The 26,367-nt window shown below is 38.5% G+C and overlaps 1 protein-coding gene across 3 annotated transcripts in view; it reads left to right on the forward strand.

Annotated features, from left to right (window-relative positions):
- The window catches only part of Olf413 (DBH like monooxygenase olf413), a 263,489-nt gene that overhangs the window by 229,727 nt on the left and 7,395 nt on the right, over positions 1 to 26,367 (forward strand). For all 3 annotated transcript variants that reach the window (XM_083035221.1, XM_083035222.1, XM_083035223.1), the window contains 5 exons: positions 15,636 to 15,830; positions 19,749 to 19,835; positions 22,376 to 22,558; positions 24,025 to 24,477; positions 25,391 to 25,584. In XM_083035221.1, the coding sequence (XP_082891347.1) occupies positions 15,636 to 15,830; positions 19,749 to 19,835; positions 22,376 to 22,558; positions 24,025 to 24,477; positions 25,391 to 25,584 (1,112 nt within the window). The remainder of the gene's footprint in view (positions 1 to 15,635; positions 15,831 to 19,748; positions 19,836 to 22,375; positions 22,559 to 24,024; positions 24,478 to 25,390; positions 25,585 to 26,367) is intronic.

Here is a 26,367-nt window from a genome sequence, read left to right on the forward strand (position 1 = left end):
TTTTAATTTGCAGGGGGGGGGTTAAACCCCTCCCCCCCCTCCAAGGATCCGCCAGTGATTAATACAGTAAAACTCAAATCATTAGATTGATATTGGATATTGAAACTAAACGTAATTTTCATTATTAATTGGTACAATTAAATTCAGGATTTGATATGGAGGACTATATGTAAATTATGACGAAAATTGTATAATCATTTCTCGAATATTAAGAAAAACTTATTTTTGTACAAAAGCGATTAGAGTTTCGATCAAGTTCTTCAAAGGACCGATATCACCTTCACCGTTATTAAAATCTTTAATAGCGCATGAAACACTATAAATGAAATAATGATCTTCGAAATTTTTAATTTAACGACAAGTTTCCGCAGTTTAGAATATTCTTGTAAAGTCATAAAAAAATTTTTAAGCATAATCATTCAAATTGAATCATTTGCACATCTACGTCTGCGACGTAATTATAAATAATTATAAAAATTTCATTGTTATTGGACGTGCTTTTCTGAGTGTTTAAATATTTTATCGATGGTGTATTTCGCGTGTATATATGTATATAGGAATGATATAAATCTAAGTAAATTGAAGCGAAGTGATTATGAAGCGAAAAATTGATAGGTATGTTCCATTTTAAAAAAGATAAAGATATTTAAAAAAGAGAGAGATAAACAATAATCCGTTTCCGCGCGATGGCTTTTCAACATTATTCGCTACTTATACATTCACAACGCATAGTTGAAGTTAACTTTCCTGACTGCGCGAAAAGCGTTTGCTCTAAACTCGTCGTTCGTGCTGTGACGGCTTAATAGCGCTCGAATGATATTACCAGAAATTCCGAATGCAGTTTTACGGTGCAGGCGGCGACAGTTCAAACTGCAGAGATACGTGGAAGTCGTATCTGGACCGGGCCGTCACGCCACGTTACGTTAATATGCGTCGTTGCTCTTTTACAGATAAACTATATAAGCGCCGGTAGTTATCGCGCGCGTCTCTCTCAGTCAGCTGTGCGCTGACACATCGATGTGACGAGCGAGTTTGTGTGTCATTTGCGCGGTGCTTCGCGAACAGATAATAAAATTGAATCGTAACTATGGAAAAAAAACGATATCTGCAGTTCTGATTAAATTATTACGAAAAGAGCGCGGCATCTAAGTCATCCTTAATAATGATAAATGATTGACGCGATAAAAAAATTGTCAATATAAATTGTTCATCAATTTTGTTCGATATGACGTGAAAATTTCACGTTTCGAGAGAACATTGTTCGGTATCAAAATAACGTTCCGGCATAATTTATCGTTATTGATTATGTATGTAGATGCGCACACATTGATCACGGAAAAATTCGCGCCGAATATTCGCATCTATCTATTTTTCTATAACCAGGTGTTCAATGGAACCTCATTTTTAGCGATCGCACGATCTTGGAAGAAGATCGCCTAAGACATTTTGCACCTATTTTCCTTCATTTTCGCGACAAATTCGCTGTCCGTGCTTGCGAACTCGAATGAGAAGTGCGCGAAGAAGAATCTTACTCTCGACGATTTTTCAACCTTCCGTATTTTAAATTTTCTGTGTGAAAAATTTTCATTCTTTTTATTCTTCAGGCACTTGATGCTTACATAGTATTTGGCGGAGTATGGGTCAGAATTATTTGACATATCGCACATACATATTTTCTTCTTTCTAAAAAGTCAGATGATAATTGTATCCGTCTGAGGACATTGATTTAATTTGCGTTTGAATAGAGGATTCGGAAAAGTTTGTGCATTTTTACGATGGATCATTTGTCGATATTTATAAATCTGAATGAGGAGAAATTAAAAGAAAAATATATATCCTTTCAATCCTCATACGAAGATTCTCATTTCTCGTGACTATTCCTGACGTGTCTTTAATTTGAAAATGAAAGCGGACTTATACCTTTGTGAGAGGCCTTCCGAATCACAATAGTGGAAACTGACATCTTTTCAACCTACAATCCTACTTTTCAATGTTTATTCTCTTTTCTTGATATTTACTTCATTTGCCTTGGAAAAAACGAAGGTGACTTTGTCGCCTTAAGATCTTCGGCTTGACATCTTTTCAACCTTATATTCTCTCCAAGCTACCAACGTAGAGTAGAGCACGAGTCTATTCTTCGAGGTGTTGATATTTATTTAATTCTCATGAAAATGCAGAGAGCAAAAGAGAGAGAGAGAGAGAGAGAGAGTTTGCATCGGCTTATGACTTCCGAATCGACGATCGAAAGTCGATGATCCTTTTATCGAATCGATTCTCGCGCACTCTGTGCGAGAACTCCAATGACTGAAATATATACGAATCTCGAACCAGATGCGAATCCCACGGCCGAGAACGACTATACGACGACGATGTCGGGGGACTTTATATCGCGCGGCTTATTTCGCGTCGGGCCAATCTTCCAGGGTCTCACTCTCTCCTTGTGCGTATGCGGGTGCGTTTTTCCATTTTCCATCCTGCCCGAATAGAATAGTCCCGTTTGCGTCGCCGAGTGGCGCAGCCACTCTTTCGGCGTTCGCCACTCGATCTCCAATTTCGCCGTCGCAATCCGCGTTATTCCACGCTCCTTTTACCACCGAGAGTCGCGTATACCATCCCCTTCTTTTACCTCTTCGTGCTCGCAAACTACTCCCGTCTCTCGAATATATAAGGCGGAATGTAAGGGCGCGTCTCGCCTCTCTTCTGCACCTCTTTGCACTCCGGCGTCATCTCCTACTGCAGACCTCTCCGTGGATTCGCGCTTTTTCGTATTCAGCGTGCACGCGTCATTTGCTTCCCGACGAACTTCTTTCGAGAGGATCGAAAATACGGAAGAAGATATACGAGGCATCTCGCCTCCCCGAGAAGTCGCGCGTATTTCTCGCGGACTGATTCTTAAATCTGTGTAACCGATATATTGTTGCTTGGAGAATTTACCGACTAAAATTTCTGATTTTTACGTTTTCGGAACTTTTTATTTTCATGCTTGTACGAAGAAAAAGATTAGGGAACGTAATTCTTAATCTTTACACGTTCAATTTAATAATGTCGAGATCATTTTCCGCCATATTTCCGGACGAGCGGAGAGGAACGAAAGAAAAGGGAGCGAAAGCTCTCTCTCTCTCTCTCGCCGGAAGAACCTGCTCATCGCGGTAGCATCGATTTTATCCAATCAGCAGTGGCTTTAATACCAATCAGCAGTCGGCCCCTTGGCTCTCGACGAACGATCGGACTAATTACTGATCGGGATAAGACGCGCACGAGTGGTATATCGCGACGATATGTGTGCGTGAATATATACTCGCGTAGAGGCGCACTTTCTTCTCTCTCTTTCCCTCTCTCCTTATTTCAATACTTTTTTTTTCGAAATCACGAACCGTACCATTATTCTGCACGAGATAAAGAGTGTAAATACGCGATATTCCCGAGAGAATCGAAATGAAATTGATGTGAAGAACTCTATAGACTATATATAGTTGTTTTTTATCAAAGCTTTTTTAAAGGAGAATCATCGAAAAGAGACGAAGGGAAAAATTTACTTTTCTGCTGAATCTTTGAATCTTACGTATAAAATAATATTTTATTTATATTCTTGCTCGAGAGGATTTTTTCCAAATCCGTACTAAAAAAGTAAGAATATAAAATTTTGAATTCACAACACTGGAAATTAGAATATGAATAGATTATATAACGTCTCATATATTATACATAGTTTAATGTGTTTGTGAGCGATTTTTTAAATAGAAATGAGTTTAAAATACCGCGTTTTAACTCGTGACAGAAGGATTCAGAATGGGTGCATTTTGAAAGGCCAACACTCGGACACCTCCGAATGAAGAGAGCTTTATCGCGCTTATCTGAATCGCGAATGGCTAGTCGCTCGACCGAGATTGGATCGTTACACCGGAAAAGTAAGGACATCCGTAAGTTTCCAAAAATAGCGCCGTAATAAAACGGAATCCTCCATTACCGGATCCGCGAAAGAGGTTCATGCGGGGGTTATCTAAGCCTCCCCATCGTATCTTAATGGCACTTATTGTCTTGACGTATAGTACGTTTCTCTCGGCCCTTCCTCCCCTTTTTACCCTTGCGCTCCTTTGCTCCCCTCTTCTACCTTTTCTACTTTCGCGCTCATTAAGCCTGCGAGAATTGTGAGAAGATGATGAGTCGTTATTATCACGAGAGCTATCCGCCCTTTTCTGTCTTTCACACTATCGGGACATATATAAACTTGACGTTCTGTTTTCAGAATCACATAAAAAATTGAAACGCCGAAGCTAGGCAGACCTAAAAAAGTGCATCTATAATTTAAAACATTTTAAATTATATACATTAAATTTTACATCATATCTCGATTTTATTCAAGTAAAAGCTAAAAATGATTTGAAATTAATTCACAAAATAATATATGTTATCTATTTATATTTCTCAAATATATAATTTACAGAGAGATTTATTTTCAGTCGTTATTCATTAATTAGTATCGACACTTTTGTTAAAAAAAATTGAGATTTTTCCAAGTATCAAAAATAAAGAATGCTATACGCGAAGCACAAAAGATTGTGTTTTATATTTGTCGCAATATTATTATTTTTATAATTGATGATACAGTCGATTATAGGACAGCAACATCAACCATCTTATATTTTGTTGAAAGTATAAGAATGTTTATCGAGGCATTAAAACGAAGTAATACGAAGCGTTTTTAGTAGCGTTCTAACAGGAAATTGCGAGGCGGATGTTGCCCGATGTACTTCATCGATTGTATCTCGGATAAGATTTGGACGATTCACAGTGGTTCGATTCTCGCAACGTTTGCTTTCGACAAACCTAAACCCTTCCTTTCCCTTATTCCTTCTCTCCCCCTCATCTTCATACCTTCTTTTCCGCCTCGTACTTCCGCGTACGTTTGCGAGAGGATATGATCGCTCATTGTTTCCGATTTTCCCGAATGTATCCGCGTTCCCGGACATTTTGCCGACGACAACAACGACGACAATGATTAATATTGACGCGGCTATATAGCGGAGGTAGAGTCTACGCCGTACCTAAATTACGCGAACTTTAGTGCCCTCCTGTCTGCCCTGTCGACAACGGGGTCCCTAAGGATTCTCCGGTTCGTTGACACGACAGTCAACGTCATAGGCTAGGACGTCGTCTCGTCCCGTCGCTCGCTAAGCAACGTCGAGATATCCTTGCCGAGCGCGCACTATGCTTCAGATTAAATTAGAACTCCATTCGCTACGCTTGCATTTCACGCAGCGAATGGAGAACGACTCATCGACGGTCACTTCTCTCTCTCGACATCTGTTAATACACTGTGAGTTGGTAAACCCTATAATCGTGAGTCAGCAGACAGTTTGCTCGTCATCTGAATATCTCGAGAGAGTACCATCTTTTACATTTACATCCTTACATTTACATCACGTAAGCTTCTACGTTGCGTCGGGTGATAAGTATTTCTTTAAAAGTGAACGCATATATACATTATATACAATAGGAGTATTACGCTGTTCCTGCGCTATACGTGCGATTTTTCAGGTGTAACTTCTCTCACATTTCTCACACTCACGCCTGCTGTACATTTATTTATATCGTTATGTTTCCTATCGGTAAAAAAAAAGAGAGAGAAAAAGAAGGGAAGATTCGCACGTTTCTCCGAGGAAAAAGTTGGCGCGTATGAATGCGGCAACGCGCGGGGTGAAAAGCCACGGGACTTATTCTCGGTGTTTTCACGGCGATTTCCATATTGGATGACGGGGAGCCGGCGCGGCGCGAACGCGAACACCGATGCTCGGTCATTTAGCGTGGTAAACGGTGCCTTCCGCGTTGGATAAAATAAGGAAAAAAGAGAGAAAGAGAGGGAAAACGGAGATACACACCGGGCGAGAGAGTCGGTATATAACGCGGAATCGATAGCCGAAGAATTACGAGACGGGGGAGAGCCGCGCGTGTGCGCGGCTGCGGAATAATTCAGTATTCTCGGCATAAGTGGCGCGCGCCGCGGAACGAACACATGCAATTCTGCTGGAAGAGGGTGAACCCGCCGCGAGGCGGAAGAGAGGTCCCTTCCCGCCTCTCTTCCTGCCTCCTCCACCGCAAAGCTCGTTAATTATACAAACGCCGTTCGTGCTCGCCCCGACACGCGGCTTGCTGACGCGAATACTCGCGCGCTTTGTTGCACGTCGATAAGCGATAAGGATGGTGGGTTTCCACCTTCCGATTCCGACTGTCTCGATCAGCTATTTTTATCAACGGGTCCATTGCGGTCCGCGCACGTTTATTGACCTTGGATAAGCGGAAAATAGTAGTGTCTTATTGAGGAATCCAAGATCCAGTATTGCACGATTTAACTTTCTTATTCTGGATTTTAGATATTATTTTAAAATATTTTTGCTAAAAAAAAATTTTTTTACTTTTGTACTCTTGTTTTAACGTCGTTATGTAAATTAGCTTGGAGGAGATCGTCTTTAGTTTTCATTTTTTTGCAACGTATATAAAATTATATGTATATATTATATAGCAATATATAAATGATCAATATTTTAATCACGAATTGATGTTAATATTTTAACGCAGTCTGAACATGTAAATTACGAATACTGCAATCGCGAAACGAAGCGCATATTTTATTCAATCATCATTTCATTAAACAATCGTAACATTAATTAATGACCAATAATCCACTAGTGAAAATAACAGTTAATTGTCTCGTGAAATAAACATACGTTACAGATGGATTTGCATACATATATGTAGACCAACGTGTCTTCAACACGCATTTAAAATCGATCATATATTCTATATTCTAACGGATTGAGAGAGAAAGAGAGCGTAATTGGAAATTTGACAAATACATTTTAGGCTCGTCCGGCAAATAAATCGATGTGTCATTAATCCGGAAGTTACTTGAAACGATCGCCATTAATCTTCGCATATCGAACGCTGAAGTTCAGGCATCGGTGGGCGAATTCGACGCGCACTTAGTTACGTTGCAACAACGCTCGTGAGTATTGCTCGGGGTCCTTGACAGGATCCACCGGGAAGTTTAGACTGAGTTTACCCGTTAATGACTGGGTACATACCATAGGATGTGCTCAGGTACGCCGGTGGCCACGTATTCGCCGATGTTGGCTCATCGGCTTCACGTTGATGAAGAGAGCACCAACGATACACCAAGCAAAGCGATAGAATCTTGTTAGCGGAGCCCTCCCTTTTTCGACGCGGCGTACACAGGCGTATCCAATCAATGCTTCTCAACGTAGTAGTCCGCCGGTATACGTGATGATTAAGTTCCGATATCCGTCTCGTGAGTTAAAAAAAAAAAAAAAGAAAAATAAAACACCTCGCTAAATCCATGAATACGTTGCGCGGTAATAAATAAAATATCCGTGAATACATTTCTGTGCAGAAGAATTGATAATTAAAAGAGATTCACGTCACGTTTTTTAATTTTTATATACAGAAGCAGATTAAGATTATTAAGAGCTAATAATAAATTTTTTCTGATAAATTCTATGATATTTTTGCGTCCTTTTTGCATAAAATAAAAAATGTCACATTTAATAATTGAAAGATTCTTACAGCAATCAAAGAATCATTATTGACCCGAATAGACTCATCTCACCTTCTTTGAGGTGTCGCCGACTTTAATTTCAGACTTCATTAAACATATAGGGCGATACACGCGTGTACATATTGTATGTACATCTGACAATGAGCGGGAATCGTGCCGTCTTATCTGTTGCAGTTGGATATCCGTGCGAGATCAGGCTTGTTTTATCGCCGACTATACAGTACCCCAAGTACGGAAACTAACACAATAAGCGCCCGATAGCTTGTGTATCTTCTTCGTCGATGTGCGCGCATTTTCGCGTCATTATTCAAACGAAGCGAGAACTTTAATCGCGAGAACTTTAATCACGCGATTCCAAAATTATCTAGTCGACGTAGGGAGGAGGAGGAGGGAACTTTCGCAGAGTAGAAACGAGGAAAAGGAATTGCTCTTGCGTCGCCATGATAAAGCGATTTTACTCGCACTTGACACTTGGACGGCGACGGGCTTCTATTTGGGATTCTTCGAAGTTCTTAGGTCGAGACGCGAAGTAAGAGATATCACCGAGATTCCTGAATATCGCATCTGTCTAATTAAAGGAAATGTTACGCGACCTTTATCACGTCAAAAGGCGCACGGCTGACTTAATTTCATCGTATCTTCAGTGATATTATGCGAAAGAGGAAGTTTGTCCTATTCTTCGCGTTTTCTCTCCATGATTTAATCATTAAAAAATTAGTTAAGGATTCAATTAAAAATGTATTATACGAGCATTAAGAAGGATCTTGTTTTTTTGGGGGAGATATCGAGATTTTCAAGTAAGATAGTCAACGGGTCTTTAATTTTTTCATTACATTGTAATTTTTCAAACTTAGGCAGTTTAATCGCGACCGTCTTGATCTAACACAGTGATAATATAATCAGGTATTTAAATTTAGATTAATTCTGATTTTTAGTCCTGAGAATGTACGAGAGAGAATCGCGTTGCTTATCAACCCACGACGAGAATCAGACAAGCGCATTTAGCGGCAGTTTAAACACGGGTATGGAGAAGGGAGCTCAGTTTGCACGCGCCGCGCGAAGAAAATCGATGCGGCGTAAAGTATTCTTCTCGCGTAGCACGCGAAACACTGATACCTATTTGAATCTAATCGGCATAGGTGCGCCAGGCTACAGTAACCGGGCCCGCGCGACACTTTCAATGGCACTGGCGCGTTACGAATGACTGCACCCACGTACAGTGTGCATATCGTATTCCAGTCGAGGCGGACACATACGCCACCCTGTACACAGGGTGTCCTTCACATCGCCATTCTCTCCGGTCGTTTAATCTTAAACAAATTCGTCGATCTTTAGTGAAGGTTCGATCGCCGTTTTCAATCTTTTGATTCTTAATATTAAATATATATATATATTTTTTATATTTTTAATATTATATTTTTATATATAATTATATATAATAATTTTATAAATATTTTTAAAAATATATTTAGCAATATATAGAATAATATATATATATATATATAGGTCTATTTATGCTATATGTATTGCTATAAATATGCTGTTTGAAATTAATTTGAAAGGATCTTATCTCATATCCCGAAATTAATGCGCGTGAAATTCGTAAGAGAATCATCAATATCTCGACGTTCCTAAACGTTCGCCGCTTTTCTTATCGATTTCCGCAGAAGCAACCCGTAAAGAGATTGCGGTAAAGATCCGGGCGAGATTTACGTGCGTTTTCGTTACGGCGCATCGACTGTACGAGTTCGACTGTCGGTCGTCGGTGAACCGATCCGATCCCGCAATTCGGATCGGTATTCCGGCGCGATTATCGATTTCTCCTTACGTTTCACGGTGATAAATATGTAGAAGCCCGTGTATTGCTTTATTGCAAATTGCGCTCACGCTCGCGGGAGTACTTGAATTCGAGATACCCCCGGCTAGATCTCGCGAGACTGAGATTATCGATTCGGCACCTCCGTCGTTCCCAGGTGGCGAGTATGCGAGCAAGTTCCTATCTACTTTATGGCAAACTACACTTATTTATGATATACAGATTTAAATATTTGTAACAAGCCGACGAAATTCGACGATCAATATTTTCTTTAGCTTATGTATGTGTGGCTCTTAATTTTAATGATTAATTTCTCGACAAACTTGCATTTGATTTTTTTTTCACACGCGTTAAATCATCAAATTCTTAATTTATAAAATAAACTATTTTAAAAGAGTAGAGCTAATAAAGAATGTTTTATTTTTTCTTCAAAAAGTTTATGATTTAAATATCTTAAATTAAAGTCGATCCATTTTTTTTAAATGTACAAATTATAGTAGTTAATAATTACTATCAAGTATCTTTAGCGTTTTATTGCGCTCTTTTTTTCACATTTAAAGATGTCTCTAAACCACCACTGTGGTTAATCGAGGATGGGATCGTATTTATCGAGAAACACCCCTCTGAAAAAAATATTAGCTCTTTTAAGAGTAACGAAATAATTCAATTTTGATAGCCGCCATCGAATGTCTGCCGCAAATGATGAGGGGACGAAGCAAGAGAGAAAGAGGGAGAATAGTAATGATGAACGAAGCGAGAAAAATATATATATATAAAAGGGGTTGAGCGGTATGAACGGGGTTGTAGGCAGACGAGAAGCGAATGTGTCGGGAGTTTGAAGTCCTTAATTGCTTTTTAAAACTTTCAAGTTCGAGTTCGGGCTTCTCCCGACGGCCGGGGTGGCTCGCCGCCCTCCGAGTCGCACCCTTTGCATTCTACTTAGGAATGTTCAATATTAGTTTTCCCTATCGGAGTTGTGTGCGAACGCGCGCGTTCGGCTAAGACGACAGGCGGACAAGACGGATGCTAGGGCGGAAGGGATGAAGGGAAAAACGGAGACGCGGCGTCGATAACCGGCCGTCAGGTTTTTGTACTTTAGGCAATTAACGTTGCCCTCGGCAAGAGCTAGTATCGGTTTGTCTATCCCACGAGCGTAAAGACTCGCCTCGCTTCTTTCGGCGAGAAGCAAACTGTTCGCGCTGGTCGAAGTTTCGCGATGCTCTCCTTTCTTTCCGTTCCCTCCCTCTCTGTTTTTTTTTTTTATAGAAAGAAAGATACTTTCGACACACTCGAAAGTTATCCCAAAGAAAGCGAAGTTGCTCTTTCGCCGCGTCAAAGTGGAACGATTGTCGTCGGTGTTGACTTCCGAATTGTTTTTATAAAGGAGGAGACGGTGATTGTTTACGTTTGCAATTAGGCGAAATCTGTTTCTCAATGAAAACAGTACACAAATTATCTAGAAATTATTCTAAAAAATTAATGAAAAAATTCGAATATAAGATAAATAATTTTTATTCGAATAATCTTCATTTAAACATTATTATAATTTTGATATAGTCTCACACCGAAAAATTCTGCGATATATCCGTCATTATTTTTAAATTTTGACAGCCAATCCCGAAATCCATCCTTCGAATATGTTCATTACAAAAAGGCCATTTTTCACACAAGTCGTGCTTTCGCGAAGCTCATTTTCCTTCGACTTACCGCTCGTAGTAAAGATTTGAAAGCGGATGCAACGGGCAATAAAACGAGCTTCCAAAACGGGATTTTCTGAGGAAGAAAGAGCGCGTGATTTGCTCACATAGCAAGTGATATCTCTTAACCCAGAAATTGGGATACGCCCCTTAAATTCAACGACTGCCGCGCGACGTTAGCCGTGAGATACGATTTTTGGTGTAATACCGAAGAAGCGGAAGAACAGAGTGGTGGGAAAGTTGTAAGAGGGAAAAAGAGAGAAGTGGCTTTTCAATTTCGAAGGATAGACCAGAGTTCACGTGCTCAACGAGGGTACTGAATGATTCCCATTCGTTATCCCTTTATTGCAACCTTTTTAGTAACGTCAATATCACATTGACCTTTAGATTTCAGATGGAGAACATTAACCTTTAATTCCGACAAGTTTAGTCTAACGCTAAAATAGATGAAGAAAATTGTATTTAGTTGCAAGAGAGAAACTGAATAATTGTCAAATGTGTTGAGATTGTATTTTATTTATAAAATGTAACGTTGCTCTCCTTCGTGCAAATTATTTTACTCGTTCGATAAATTATTTTACGTAATGTCAAGATCAGAATTCGTTTCATATAAAGTTCAAAGATGAAAGTCTGCAACAACAATAATCTTACTCGCTTCGCGTAATAAAGAGCGAACTCTATTAAGCACCATTATAGAATCAACGCTCACCCTTCGATCAACCCTCTTCCCTTCCCCTCTTTCCACTTCTTCTATCCCTTCTCTTTCTCTTCGCACTCAACTTTGGGATTCTACGGAGCACGTGGCCCAGATCTTTTATGCCAGGGTTTCCAAGGGAACTCGCGGGCCATTTGCTCACATCGCGGCTGACATCCTTAACTCGCGAAATGGGATCTTCTGCCTCTCCTTTCCCTTCTCCTATTTGACCCAACGACTATTGGAACGGATAATTGCGAGCTACGAGTGCTCCTAAACGTAGATACGCAGGCGGGAGGGAAAGGACATCCGTGTGCAAAACGAACAAGCGGAAGAGATTTACGGCTCGTGAGAACAACGAACAACAAAGTTGCTCCGCGAAAGAAACGCTGCTTGAGTTAGCAGGGGATGTCTTCGAATCTCAAATCCGTTCCGTTTGTCTTCTTGCTTACATCTTGTCCTGCAAACTTACCTAGCCTATCTTTTTCAAACAAGATTCGTCGTTTTATATCTCATCCATATATCTTATCGAGGATACTTTTTATGGAAATATATATCTCCGAGTTAAAATCTCTAGCAAACGGTCACAATTCTCCTCTGTTAAAATTAAAAATTTTTTTTATCGTAAAAAAGTAAGTAAAGTAAACGAAATTTTCGAAGTATTATTCACATAAATTAATGAGAATGCTAATTGATAACGACTAAAGACTTTGTAATTCTGTTATAGTATTATCTGAAGCTTCTTTAAGTTCTTATAAATCATTTCTTCTTATTTTGTATAACTTGTTATAATTTTATTACAGCGCGCACACACATACACACACAACATTCTCTTTACTATGTCGTAACTTCTTGCCTCTAATGAATATCTATAATAAACATTCTCGTGCTAATTAACGCACCCTTATATTTTCCATGGATTATATATTAGCTTAATGATCTCTACAAGCGCCGACGTCGCTTCCCATTTCTGGGAGAACTTTCTTCGCATCGTTCTTCTCTTGTCGACCTACTTAAGGATGCAGCAAGTTAGGATCTTTTAAATCGGGATTTCTGAGATCGAACGCATGGCTTACCCGAATCGAGAATGGTAGACTCGTATCTTACAATAGCATCGCATCCTTTGAACTCGACGATCAAGGATATTCACGAACTAGTATTTTTTCCCGAAACTCTTGCATAAGAATGTATCGGAATCGATAGAAGGGAGGATATTTGTTACGAGAGATAAAATTCTTATCGAATCGTTTAACGAAAAAAACGTAATAAAGCTAAATTAATAGTAATAATTCACAAACAATATATTACAAAGTAAATTAAAAAATTATTGGGTTTTAAATTAGAAATTTAATTAAAGCGCGCCAATAAAGAGATTTCGAAAAATCAGAAAAGTTAAATTATACGGTATTTGCACAGTTAAAAATTATGATATTTAATATTGCGGAAGATAAATTATGATATTATGTCGGAATCGTCAAGATGAAATATGAAATATCAGAACTTGCTGAATTAATTACAAACTTTGTATGCGAAGAAAACATAGACACAGAAAGAGAGAATGGAAGAGATGCATTTATTATCATCCTGGCAGGCTCAGGAATAAAATATAGTGATAAGTGATAAGAGTTTTTAATGATTTAATAGAAATTGAATTTAATTACGAGTTTAAAGCACTAAGCAAATTTTATAACCAGATGAATTTTATAGTAGCCTTTTTCATTGTTTAATTTTCGATATTATCGGGATAGATAAACATATAATTTTTTAAATAAAATTCATGTGAAATTTGTTGTGATGAATAAGATAATATATATTTATTTAAACACAGTTTCGCTAAGTTTTTATCTTTAACATTAAATTGATTAGTTTCGACATATGTATAAAAAACGCTTGAAAAGAAAATCTGCATCTGCATTTTGATCGAAGAGAGAACAACGAAAATGTAGTCAAACGACATCTCTTCAGAATCGATCCAAGATGAATCGCACGATTCTCGCCTCGTTCCTTCTAAAGCGATTACCATTTCCTCTAATCGATTTTTCATTTTGGCCCCGAGAATCTTTCGAATCTTCCCTTCCTGCTGAATCTGGGTCGCTATCTCCCATTTATTTCCTTAATTCAAACGAGAGCCTAAATTCAAACGGGCGCCCGAGCGTCTCAGAAATCAAGACTCTGAAATAATCGTAGGTGCACCGATGATTGCACGCGGTGAAATTAACGGACAACGTGGAGGTTTCTCCCCTATCCCTTGAGGAGGGGAACGCTTGACGATTATCGAAGAACGTGAATAGGTAACACGTGAGCGGGTTGCAAATTCGCATACCGATTGCGCGAGACTTCTGTGATTCCGCCGACGATTTTTTTTCTTCACGTCGAGACGTGTCTGGAGTGGCAAAGCGCGCTCTTAATCTGGTCCCCGATATGTTTTAGCGGTGGTAAAGACAGGAATCGATAACGATCGAGAGAATATGATGAATGCGAATTATCTCTCGCGGAATTAATATTCTCGGAGTAATATTTTGTAATATACGATTTAAGCAAATTGCTATCGTAAAATGTCTTAATATGTAGTTTAATATGTAAAGTAGATGTAATATATATTTATTTTGACAATCCTTTTTTGTCATTCTATATTGATGAAAATCCAATTAATGATGAATTTTTTTTATTGTGTATACTTTAAAAATATGCATCGTTCGATCTTGCTAGAATCAAACAATTTGTGTATGTGTTAAATGTAATTTCATTTATTTATTTATTTTATTTAATTTAATTTATTTTTCACTTTTTATATATTTCAAATTTAATTATTCGCGTTTAATTATTCTCCACTTTCGTATACTTTACATCTCATTCTGTTAATGAAGTGAAATCGATCGATGAGAGACTAAAAGCAGTAGAGAATCTATCATTACTTACAAACTTTAACACTGGATATAGGATGTTATATTAACATAAGCACAAAAATAACTCTGATTACAATGAGCTCGTAAATCCGGTTGTATTTACATCACTTTATTTATTTCTATTCACGCCGTTCGAGTAGGGTCAATGGCATTTTTTTTTTTTTTTAGAATGAATCGGTTAACGAAACCTATGTGCGCGGGCTAGTTTGAAAATCAGACGCGATTGTTCCGAGATGTGTAAGTGGCTCGTTCGCGTGCAAAAGCGACCCCAAGTTTCACGCAGTTGGACACGTGTATACGCTTCGCGGCCAACCGCGACAAGCGGACATCGGAAGAGAGGGACATTGTCGCTTGTATTCGGTATATCGCGCGGCCACCCTCGGCGGTCGCCTTTCTTTTCGAGGGTGAATCGCGTATGCCCGCAGCAAGGCCGCAGATCATTGACGCTGAGTCCCCTATGCGAATTTAAGAGCGCCGAAAGGCTCGAGTTATCCTGGATTATATAAAAAATAGACAAGTCTGGATTTTTGTTAATTGCAGAGTTATTAAAGATCCTATTATAGAAAACAAGAAAAATATTATCGCTTTAACCAATGTATTATATAAAAATTATTTTTATTTAAAAAAAACTGTGGAAACTTAGCGAGAGAAATCGATACAGATGTATTTTTCTAAAATAATTTTTAAAAAATTTATCTGAGCGCAATTTTCGATCGTAAATTTTACGAAAGGTTTGATTAAAAGACGCAGCCGAGCGCGCAATGTTCGGCAGAGGAGCCCGTTTATTCGCATCGTCTGCCTCTTTTCCAGAGGCAACGATTTTTATAGAGACTTGGATAAAGGGCGTAAGCTCCTCTTTGTAGCCCTGTTTCTCTATCAATATTTTTCGACAGCAAAATGCGCAGAACGAGAACCCGTTCTTGACTTTGGGCCATCCTTTGTGTTTCAGAACGACACGATGCAAGTGGTTTGGCAATATCATGTCGAGGAGCCGGTATCAGCGGCCGGGGTCTTGCCCGATCATGGCGCGGTACGAGGCTCGAGGCCATTGTATCTAGTGCAGAGGGACACGCAGCCCAGACGAAGCTCGCGTAATCAGGACGCGGAGCCACCCTTAAAGATCTGGGACATTTTGAACAAACAGGTAGGTCGCAAAGTTTTAATCTTCTTTTAGCTTTCAATTTTTCGCATATTTATAAAAAGCGTGTAAGACGAGCGTAGAGATACCGTGAGATAAAAATTAACATTCCATGCGATAAATGCAATAAAGAGGTTCCGTCGAGATAAATACGTAACGAAGTAGCTGTAGAAGGAAATATTTCGTTTCGTTCTTGACATAATTAAAAAAAGAAATAAAAAGAAAGAGAGTGAGAGAAAAAGAAGAGAGCAGTTGGTGCACATTGCGCATTTATTACGATTCGCGTTATTACGACGGCACGTGACAAGAAACAAGAACAAAGTTAATATTCATCCCGACCGCGGAGAAATTCGCGAGCGCGAACAAAGACGATTAAAGAGTTTTAATTAGAGTTCACGAAAGTGGATCTGCCATTGGCGTTGTGATATTGGACTCGATTTGCACCATGAAAGGGGTGGAGAGGGGGAGAGGAGAGTTTCAAGCCAAGGGTTTCATGAAAGTATTTAAGATAACCAAAGTTACTTTATTCAGGCTTTGCTGAGGAATCATCAACGCTAATCATTAACGTTATAACTAGTTATTAACTCGGCATTAATTTTAACTCAAGAATATATAATTTTATACTAAAGACTTGCACAAAAATTGCAAAAAGGAAGGAAACGTAAAATTTTCATCTCGAAAAAAACATTTAAAATTAATCGATATAAAATATATAGCATTTATTAATTAATTTTATTTTTTATTAAATTATATAGCATTTAATATTATATAGCACATTTGATTTTTTTATACAATTAGAAGATTAATTGAAAGTTATCTAGTTTTAAAATTAAAGTGGAGAAAATCGAGAATGTCGAGAACTTTCAAAGGGTTGATTCTGCGATATCGACGTTTTTTTTTACACCGCCAGGGCGGATTATTCGTTTATCCGGATTTTTTTTCAAAATTCTCATCGCACGGTTCTGTTTTCGTCATTCGCGTAGACTAGACACGCGTATAGGTCGCGTGCGCGAGATGAATGTTCGAACGCGTTTAGCGTGTTCGGCGTGCTGGATTTTTATCGGACGCGTGAACAGTGGGGGGAGGAAGAGAGAGAGAGAGAGAGAGAGAGAGAGACGGCATTGTGCACCGAATTTATGACGGCATAAATCTTAACCGGGTCACATCCGGCAAAAACTATTCGTTCATTAGCGTCGCCGGGTCGTAGATTACGAGGTCGGCCGCTATCGCTGGGAATCGGACAATGCTAATTCCACCGTCTGCCGCCCCGGTCCTGTTTATAGTTTATATCGAGACCGGAATCGGGCCACGCTCTCTCTCTCGTACTTCGCTCGTTGGCCCGCGAAAAAGTGCAAGATCACACTCGCACTGAACGTGCTGATAAACGACCCGGAAATGTCAGCCGTGTAAAATCGTTTGAGACAAGCGTGCGCTTTCGAGGGGATGTATTTGTTCCAAACTCGGATTTATATGTATATATTTTCAGTTTGTCGAATTTCGCCATTTTTCGCGGGCTTCTTGTGACGGTTCGCATTAGGAGGAATTTGTTACGATCACTGTAGCAGAATAATCGAGATAGCAAGTCTGTTCTTTCTATACTTTTCGCAATTTTTTGATCTTCTTTTCTCCCTTCAAAATAACAGCATATGTTTGTTTTATTTCATTTAAATGCGAAGGGTAAAGAGAGGGGAAAATTATTTAGCATTTTAAATATATACAAAGATATCGAAATATCGTAAAAAAATATCGCTACGATTTTTTCTAAAGTATCGCTGTCTATCGCTTTATATTTCCGTATTTTGACCTGCACCGCAGGAAGTTCTTTCTTAACTCGGGGCACGAAAGTTGCCGAGCGTTCGAATAACTTTTGTATCGCGCCGCGAGAGATGAATATGAATAGAATAGTCACAAAGAAGAAGACGAGGCTGTGGGAGGAGAGTAACGGGTTTACATTGCGCCGTTCTCTTCAGGTTTTGCGATACTCTGCCATTTGTTAGAAATTGCTGCCAGTTTCGTTAGTTTTTACATTCTTGCTATATATAATAATAAATGCTACCACGCTTCTTTTATGCGTTTTGTTTAAAAATATGTTTTTAAATTCAATTGAAAAAACTATACTAGATTGTCGCAATTTAATATTAAAAATTATCGCAATTTTTTGACGTGTGCGTTACTCACTTTGCGAGTTTCAATCAATCGGAAGAAATTATCCCGGAGAGAAGTCGGAAATGCGTTCGTGGCATCCCTAAAAAAAAAAAAAGAAAATTCCTTTGTCGCCCGCGGCTGTCAATCAACCATGCTCGACCGCAAAACAATAAACGCTCGTCCTCTTCCCGGTAATCTTGACATCGATAATTTCGCGTAAGGGCGTGGGAGAATCCGACGGCATGGCTCGAGCGCTTAGGGCAGCAACAGCAGGAGTCGATCGTAGGAAGGGATGTGCGAAAAAGAGAATCGTAATTTTCTCGAACACTATACGGGTCGCCCTTTACACCCCGCGGCGAGCAGTTTGAAACGACCCACCATCCGTCGTCCCCCCCCTTTCGCTTTCCGTTCATCGTTTTTCGTATATTTGCTGAGATATGTACATTGCAACAGCACACGAAGCTGGTTTCATTGATGCACGAAAGTCCGTGAATAATTCGGCAGACTATGAATCTGACTTGTAGATGGGAGATATACACGTGGGACAAGTACTAGCGCGATTAATACCTGTAATTCTGTCACAGAACAAGAAGCATAATTAAGCAAAGTTGTACAAGTTTCAAACTCTCAAAAAAAAATTTCTTTTTTTATAATATGATTACGCTTATTAATGAATGAAAAACTTTGTGAGATATTTAATATTTCTCGAGCCCTGTACGTCGAAATGTTTGAGATACATTGGTGTATAATAAAGCAGCTACATAAGAGGTGCTTGGAATATAGCAAAGGACCCTGAGCAAAGTGAGTTCGCACGTATGTCTTATGTATCGAACGAACAAGTAACGCAACTAACACCGGTAGATGCACTTATACGTGCCGAAAAACTCGCAACGCATTCGTACACACAATGTAGCCGGCCGTGCATGAGAACTGGCGCAAAATAGTCGCGTGGCGTGGAAAGTGCTGCTTTGAGACAGAGCGAAATGGGCTCGTATATCATAAAAGCAACTTGCAACCTTGTTACGTAAGTCGCACGCGGCGTCGGAAAATATGGTAATGAATTTCTCGTATATATTTGTGTTTAACTGTTCTTACCTTGTTGTAACGAACCATTAAACCTGGTGTGTATGCGTTAAGTAGCCAAGTTTCTCGAATTTTCCTCTCTACTTCTTGCGCCACTCGTTTCAGTAAAAGAAACTTTTTTGCACTTATAAAGTAAGCAATTATTTTCAAGACACGGTTTATTATAATGCCCATTCTCAAAAGGGGAAAATTCTGGCGATATCGCAGCATTCGTCAGATAAAAATGTTGGACGAGTTGTCTAATGTTTTTTATTTTCTATATTTTATTTTAATTTTATATATTGTACTCTCTTTATAAAAAGTCCATTTTTAATTTCAAATCTAAAGTAATTTATTGATTAATCTATAGAATTTATATCATAAAAATTCCAATTTTTTATAATAAAAAATGATATCGATATTCAAAACGTAAATATATATCATGTATAATATATATTTTCATGCCTTCATAATTTCACTCGTATTATATATTATCAGTTTTTTGCAGCTTTTTCCACATGTTTTAAAATACATGTATTTTCACTCATATATTATACGTTAATTTTTCTTTGGATATATGAAATGTTGCATTAATATTTCTTGCTGATATCAATGTCGATACATCAAATATCGATTGTTTCAATGCAGTAGCTCTATCCGTTAATTTCGCGTGGAATTATACTCTCTTAACGAAGTACCATTCGAATTGCTGTGCAGGTTCGTTTACCCATGGGGCAAGACATGCTGCTCTGGTGCCGTGTCCTGAGGATGCCGAGCATTAATCACAAACACCACGTCGTGAAGGTGAGTTCTCTCCTCCAGGTGTATAACCCGTTTACGGTAGCTCGCGCGCGCCCGCCGCTCTCCGACTTGATTAAAGCGAAGGTGGATGCTCTTGTAATGCCGAAGAAACTGCACGTCGAGTTTGCCGACTCGTCCCTCCCATCTCTCCTTGCCTCTCATACGGGAGATATTCTTCTACCTCGCGTGTTTTCGCGTCTCGAGATGCCTCGTCAAGTAGCCGTCCGATAAATATGCCGCGCAAAATGATAATCTGGAGGTTATACGATATTTTACATCGGATGATTAATCATAGCCTGGACGGAGGTTTCTCCTTTTTTAAAAACGCTCTGACGTATCTAGAAGGAAGACTTATTTCAATTTACAATTTCGCGTTTTCTCTTTCGCGAGAACTCTTAAATGATACTTTGATCGTAAATGACATTTTAAAAACGGTAACATGATTTTTTTCTTCATACTTGTATATACTTTGTTTTTTAATACATAAAATTGTAAAGTGTTCTATATATAAATTAATTAATTAGGAATCTGAATTATTTCAAGTGTTGTAATTAACCAGAAGAATTCTTAAATCGTTCGTACATGTGTCTTTTATTGCAAAAAATATAAAGAAATAATCATGCGCTTCATTATCCGTTCTGATATAAAAAAAGCTTTCGATTCGCGAGTACGATATTATTGTGCACGATCGATTAATTCGTGCTATGAAATTTCGTCGTAAATGTACGACTGGGCGGATCTGTAGGATGGCAGGATCAATGTGGTAAGTGAGATCGTTTCGCTGTTCCGGCTGCCGGTTTCGCCATCAGCGCGATGACAGATCGATGTACGAGATGTCATCGATAAATGCGACAGTGATAAAGCAATCGGTCGTAAACCTCGTATTACTATTGCGTATCGGTTCACGTCATGGTACTATGTTCCATTTCGACGCAGATTTCCTGGGCGATTACCCAAATCGAGTGTTAAAAATCAAAGTCGGGCCGCGGCAATAATAAGAGGCGCAAAAGCAGTAAAAAAAACGCATTCGCGTTTTCGCGAATTTAAACGCGACGCGGAAATATTTTATTGCCGACAGACTCGAATGTATTTTACATTATGCTAATGTTTTTTCGCTCTTCCAACGAAAATTAAGCCGAACAAAACACCGTTATATTACCATATTTTATCGCACATTTATAATAAAAGGAATTGGAGAAGATGACATGAAATAATTAATCCAAAGGATTGCCTATATGTATGAATGCTATTTTTCTTTGGTCTAATTTTATTTTAAATTTTATTTTAAATTTTATTTGGGTCTCTGTCCATTTTTATCCATTCGACACGAATTTTACGTCAGCAATTAAAGTTGATGAAGGGATATTTCGGAGCAATTCCATATTCTATGCCTCCCAAGTTATTATATGTTCTTCCTCGCAGAACGCATATATCAATAAAATCTCAGTTATATTCTATTCCAATTTTATCCATTTATTAATTAATTTACGCGACAAAATTTGACAGCTGCTAGAAAGCTGAAGCAAGTCAATATAATTTTGATTAGCATATCAATTTATTTGTAAGAGGATTCTTTTTAGAGATTTTTTATTGTCTGTATTACAAAAAAATTGATATATATATAAAATATAAAATTGTATTATTTTTTCTTTATTTTCTTCTTACTTTTTATTTCACCGTACCTCAGTCTTTAACATATTCACATCCTCACTCGGGGAGTTTCCGAACAGAATGTTGGAACGACTGGCTGATATACTTGCTCTATCTATCGCCGGTCGAACGACCGACACCTGAATCTCGAACTCGATCGGACGTGACCCAACTACGCGATGCGATTGCAAAGTCTGTGTTCCTATCTCGGGTCTTTCTTAGCATCCGACGGAGAAGGAGAACCGATTAGCGTTCCGTTCACCATAATTCAAACGCTTAAAACGGACGGACCATCCTTTATTCGTACTTTTTATTGACCAATGCGTTCCTAGATTAACGAGCACGAATGACCATAATATCGGCGAGCCGTTAATTTGTTGAGGAAAACTAATTGAAATGTAGTACGTTCTGCCGACGTTGGAGCGAGATCGAATGCCGTGGCTCGATTTTTCCTAATTTTGCGCTTTAACAACTTTTCCTTAAACTGTGAAAAATGACGTCTATTAAAGTGCGAAGAAGAATCTTTCTCTTTCTATCGATATCAATAGAATATTGTTAGTTCGTAACCGATAATCTATCGATGTTCGCCTTGCTAGAAATATTGAAATAACGCCTAACTGATTCCAAAATTAGATTAAATGTTTGCAATTTATATATAATATATATAGTTTTTATAAAATTTTAGATAAAATAGAGAAAATTATATATAAATATTTTCCTTCTCTTTATTCTTCTTACATTTGTGATTTCTTCGATCAATTAATTTCTTCTGTAATAAGCAAAATGAAAAGATACGGGTTGTTCCCGAATTATGAAGACGTCGCAAAAACAAAACCGACATGCGCTCGACATTAATCCTCGTTACCAACTTGTACGCCTGTTCTGCATTTCAGTATGAACCAGTTATTCAGCCGGGAAGCCACGAATACCTGCACCACATGACCCTGTACGAGTGCCGCGGAGATCAAGCCGAATTGGAATCCGCGGCCAAAACGACCGGGAGTGTTTGTTATGCTCCTGATAAACCTACATTCCAGTGCAACACGATCGCGGCCACTTGGAGTCTCGGTTCTGAGGTACGTCGAAAACTTCATTTACTCACACATATACGAGAGAATCTCGAGCGCTTCCATTGTTGGTAAATTTTGCGCGAGTATAAAACGCATTCGTTGTATTTGCTAATCCGCGAAATATATAGAAAGCGCAAGCTAATAAAATGCAAATGGTTGGAAATTTATTTTCAATGATTATTAAATTATGTGCACTCTATAATTAAAATTACAATTTCCTCCAATAATTCTATCGATAATGGAACTATCTAATTATTGCATCGCGAGGTCAGTTATGCAGTAAAATGAACTAATAATTAATTAAAGTCGACAATCGATTAAAGTTTTTTAGTGTTTTTTTTGATTATCGAAAAAATATCCACTCTTCTTCGACACGTAAATTCTTATATATGTTGACTCTGATACGTTATCAAACATTACGCACAAGTGTACAAGACACGTTCGGAGTTTCGTGATAATTCCAAGTCCGGTGTAATGCATACCAATGCGAGAACAGGAATACCACAAACTTGTTTCTTCGTGGTTATCGGTAATTCGAATATCGTGCGAAGTTGCATTGATCGTGAGACGCGTTGGGATCTCGTGTATAACGAGTATATAATTCAGTGATCTAGTATAACACGATAAGTAATATTAATAATAATATTAACTGAGATGATACACGTGATTAAATATTTGTCAGTATACGCGATGATTGCTGCGTTTATTTTTATTTTTTTTCCGTTTTATTTTGTATTTCTTTTAATACAAAATTAATGCATAACATTATATTTTTAAAAATCACTACGTCGGTATTTAAAATTCGGCAATGTTATTTTATATTAATTTTTTAACGTCAGACAATAAATATTGAAAATATACCGTCGGAAAATAAATATTGAACGAAATCTCCATGGTAGGAATAGATTGTACTATTATCGCAAATTATAAAAAATATCAACGAGACGAGAAAATTTCACTGTGGATCATCTCAATTTGAACGTTTAAAGTTGCAAAACTCATTAATAGACAAACAAATCTGGCGCGGATGATCGAAATTATCCGGGTTGCATTAATAATAAATCTAGAATCGTTTATTAAAACGACGATTACTCCGCTCGATTCCTCGAAGCCAGGCGAATTGTTATCTCGCTCATCATCAATATCGGAAAATTAAAATTAGCCGAGCGTAATTTGCGGTGTGCGCCGCAGCGTCTCTTCAATAAGGAAACGAATTTCACGAGCGACAATTTCTGCATCGGGGGGCCCGCGCTGATGGATCGAGGCGGATACCGATTATGGGGTCCGGCGGGGAGTCGGTACACGTCGTCGTCGGAGTAAAGGGGGGAAGGGGATCAGACCGGATCAGATCGCGCGGAGCCCCGATACGGAGAAAACCGGACGGTGCCTCTCTCGCGCTGTCGCGGTTCTGTTTTTATTTACTGTCCGGCTTCTGCATAATCCATCGTCCCTCTTCTTTCCCCTTTCGCCAGGGCTTTAATTATCCGCCGGAGGCCGGATACGCACTCAATCCGCACACGGGGCCGCGCTACTACATGCTGGAGACCCACTACACGAACCCGCAGATGGACGCCTTCATCAGCGACAGCAGCGGCCTGCGTCTCCTCTATACCGATCGGCTGCGCGGCCACGACGCCGGCATCCTCAGCGTCGGCATCGACCCAAACTGGCGGCACATAATACCCCCGGGCCAGCCAGAGGTGGTCTCCGAGGGCCACTGCATCGCCGAATGCACCGGTCAGACGATACCGAACACCGGCATCAACATGTTCGCCGTGATCATGCACACCCACCAACTCGGCAGAAAGGTTCGCCTGCGGCAGATCCGCGGCGGCGAGGAACTATCGCCGATTGCCGCCGATACCAACTACGATCCCAATTATCAGGAGTATCGGAGACTCCAGAGACCGGTCAAGGTGTACCCGGTAAGTACAAGTCTCAATTCTCATATGTACATATGTTAATATGCGCGTGGCGGATAAAACTATTTTCTGTTTTCTATAATATAGTGCACATATTCTCTTTTTTTTATATATGTAATTGTTTGAAGAAAAAGATATCGAATTATAGGTTCAAGTTCATTTTAATCGTTGTGTCAAGATCTTCAATTTATTGGCAATTTGTTGAATCTTGTCTTTTATCTACGGCTATATGGGGCTGATGTAATTATAAAATATCTCTCCGATTAAAACGGAAGAGAATTCGCGAAGAATCGGAGGAAGAATCTCAAACTCCATCCGCCGAGATTTTTCCTTCGAAAGTAATCCGAGATTATGTCCTTAAGCGCTTCGCGAGGTAACTTACGTCCTTCACACAGCAGTCTTTTAATATATTCTTATTTTTCTATTCTTCTGTTTTTCCGCTACATTGCACGCCTTTCGTTTACGTTGCCGCGAACGTACTTTTGCGCTGCATTATAAACCCGTAGCACGTATCAGAAAGTTTATAAGCTTGTTACAAAGTTTATTAACGTGCAATAAGTATAAGCTTTGATCACGTAAAGTGCCGACATGCTACAGACGCAAGGCATGAACCTGAGTTTAATTGTTTGAACGGACTCGAACGGCAGGGTTTAAAACGCGATTACATGTTAACATAGAATAAAAATGTTATTGTAACAAAATTCAATTAAAAAGTAACAAAATTGAATTTATGATTTATAATAAAACACACATATATATATTTAAAATTTTACATGTAAATCTAAAAATTGCAATTTATTCGCGTTATTAATACTTTGATGTCATGTAAAATTTTTTATCGACGAGTTTTCGAAACTGTTAAGATGCTCTTGGTTTAGCACTCACGTTAGACGTTTTTTCTTTTTTCTTTTTACAGGGTGATCACTTGGTCGCCGAATGTACGTACTCGTCCGAATCGCGGGGGGCCATCACGCTCGGCGGCTTAACAACGAGAGAAGAGACCTGTCTAGTGTCTGCTCTCTATTATCCTCGCATTGAGTTATCTCTTTGCTATTCTCTACCCTCGTTACCAACAGTACTGCATAGCTTGGGAATCCAGAAATTAATACAGTAAGTTTGACATTTTTATTCATTTATAACTATTAATAAAAAATTGTGTGACGTGAGATAATTATATTTCATCAAAGTTGAGAAAACAAAAAGATGCACGTATTTTTACATACTTTGCTGAAAATATATTTTCAATAGTATTTGTGAATCGACTAATTAATTAAAGTTTATTTAGAATTTATCTCACAGACTGTTTCGTCTCAAATCTGCTTGAAATGGTTTATATCATTTTTAACTAGTTCATTCACATTTTTATTATCTCTTAAAAATGTTATATAATTTCGATAAACCGTATGCGCGAAAAAGGAACATTTGATAAACTCATCAACATACATCATCCGTTGTTATCAGTTTATATGCCTCTATGCAAACGGTGATTACGCGACGTTTTGCTCTCTGATTGCTCTAAATTGGTTTATTAAGGACAACTCGTACGTCACGAAAGCACCGGTTGTCATTAACTTAACGAGCGATAGTTACATCAGATTGCATCAAATGTGCTGTCCATTGCTATGTAACATCTGTCAGATATGTCATAAATAATTTGTATTGTAAAGTTTCTAAAATTAATCTCTCCATTTTCAATATTGAGGACTCAACAGTTTTTTTATCGTTATTTCTTAAATTAATTAAAATAAGATTATTCATTCTCTTATCGACTATATCGAAAAATACTGAAATATAAAATAATAAAAAAAAATTAAATAGCTATAGGAGATTAAAACCGCGTAAAATATAAAAAAAGAAAAATTTTAACGTGTAAAACGTAAGAGGTAACAGCGA

Source organism: Prenolepis imparis, unplaced genomic scaffold, assembly GCF_030444845.1.
Source record: "Prenolepis imparis isolate NDT839.2.m4 unplaced genomic scaffold, iyPreImpa1.0 SCAF_4, whole genome shotgun sequence".
Taxonomy (NCBI): Eukaryota; Metazoa; Arthropoda; class Insecta; order Hymenoptera; family Formicidae; genus Prenolepis; species Prenolepis imparis.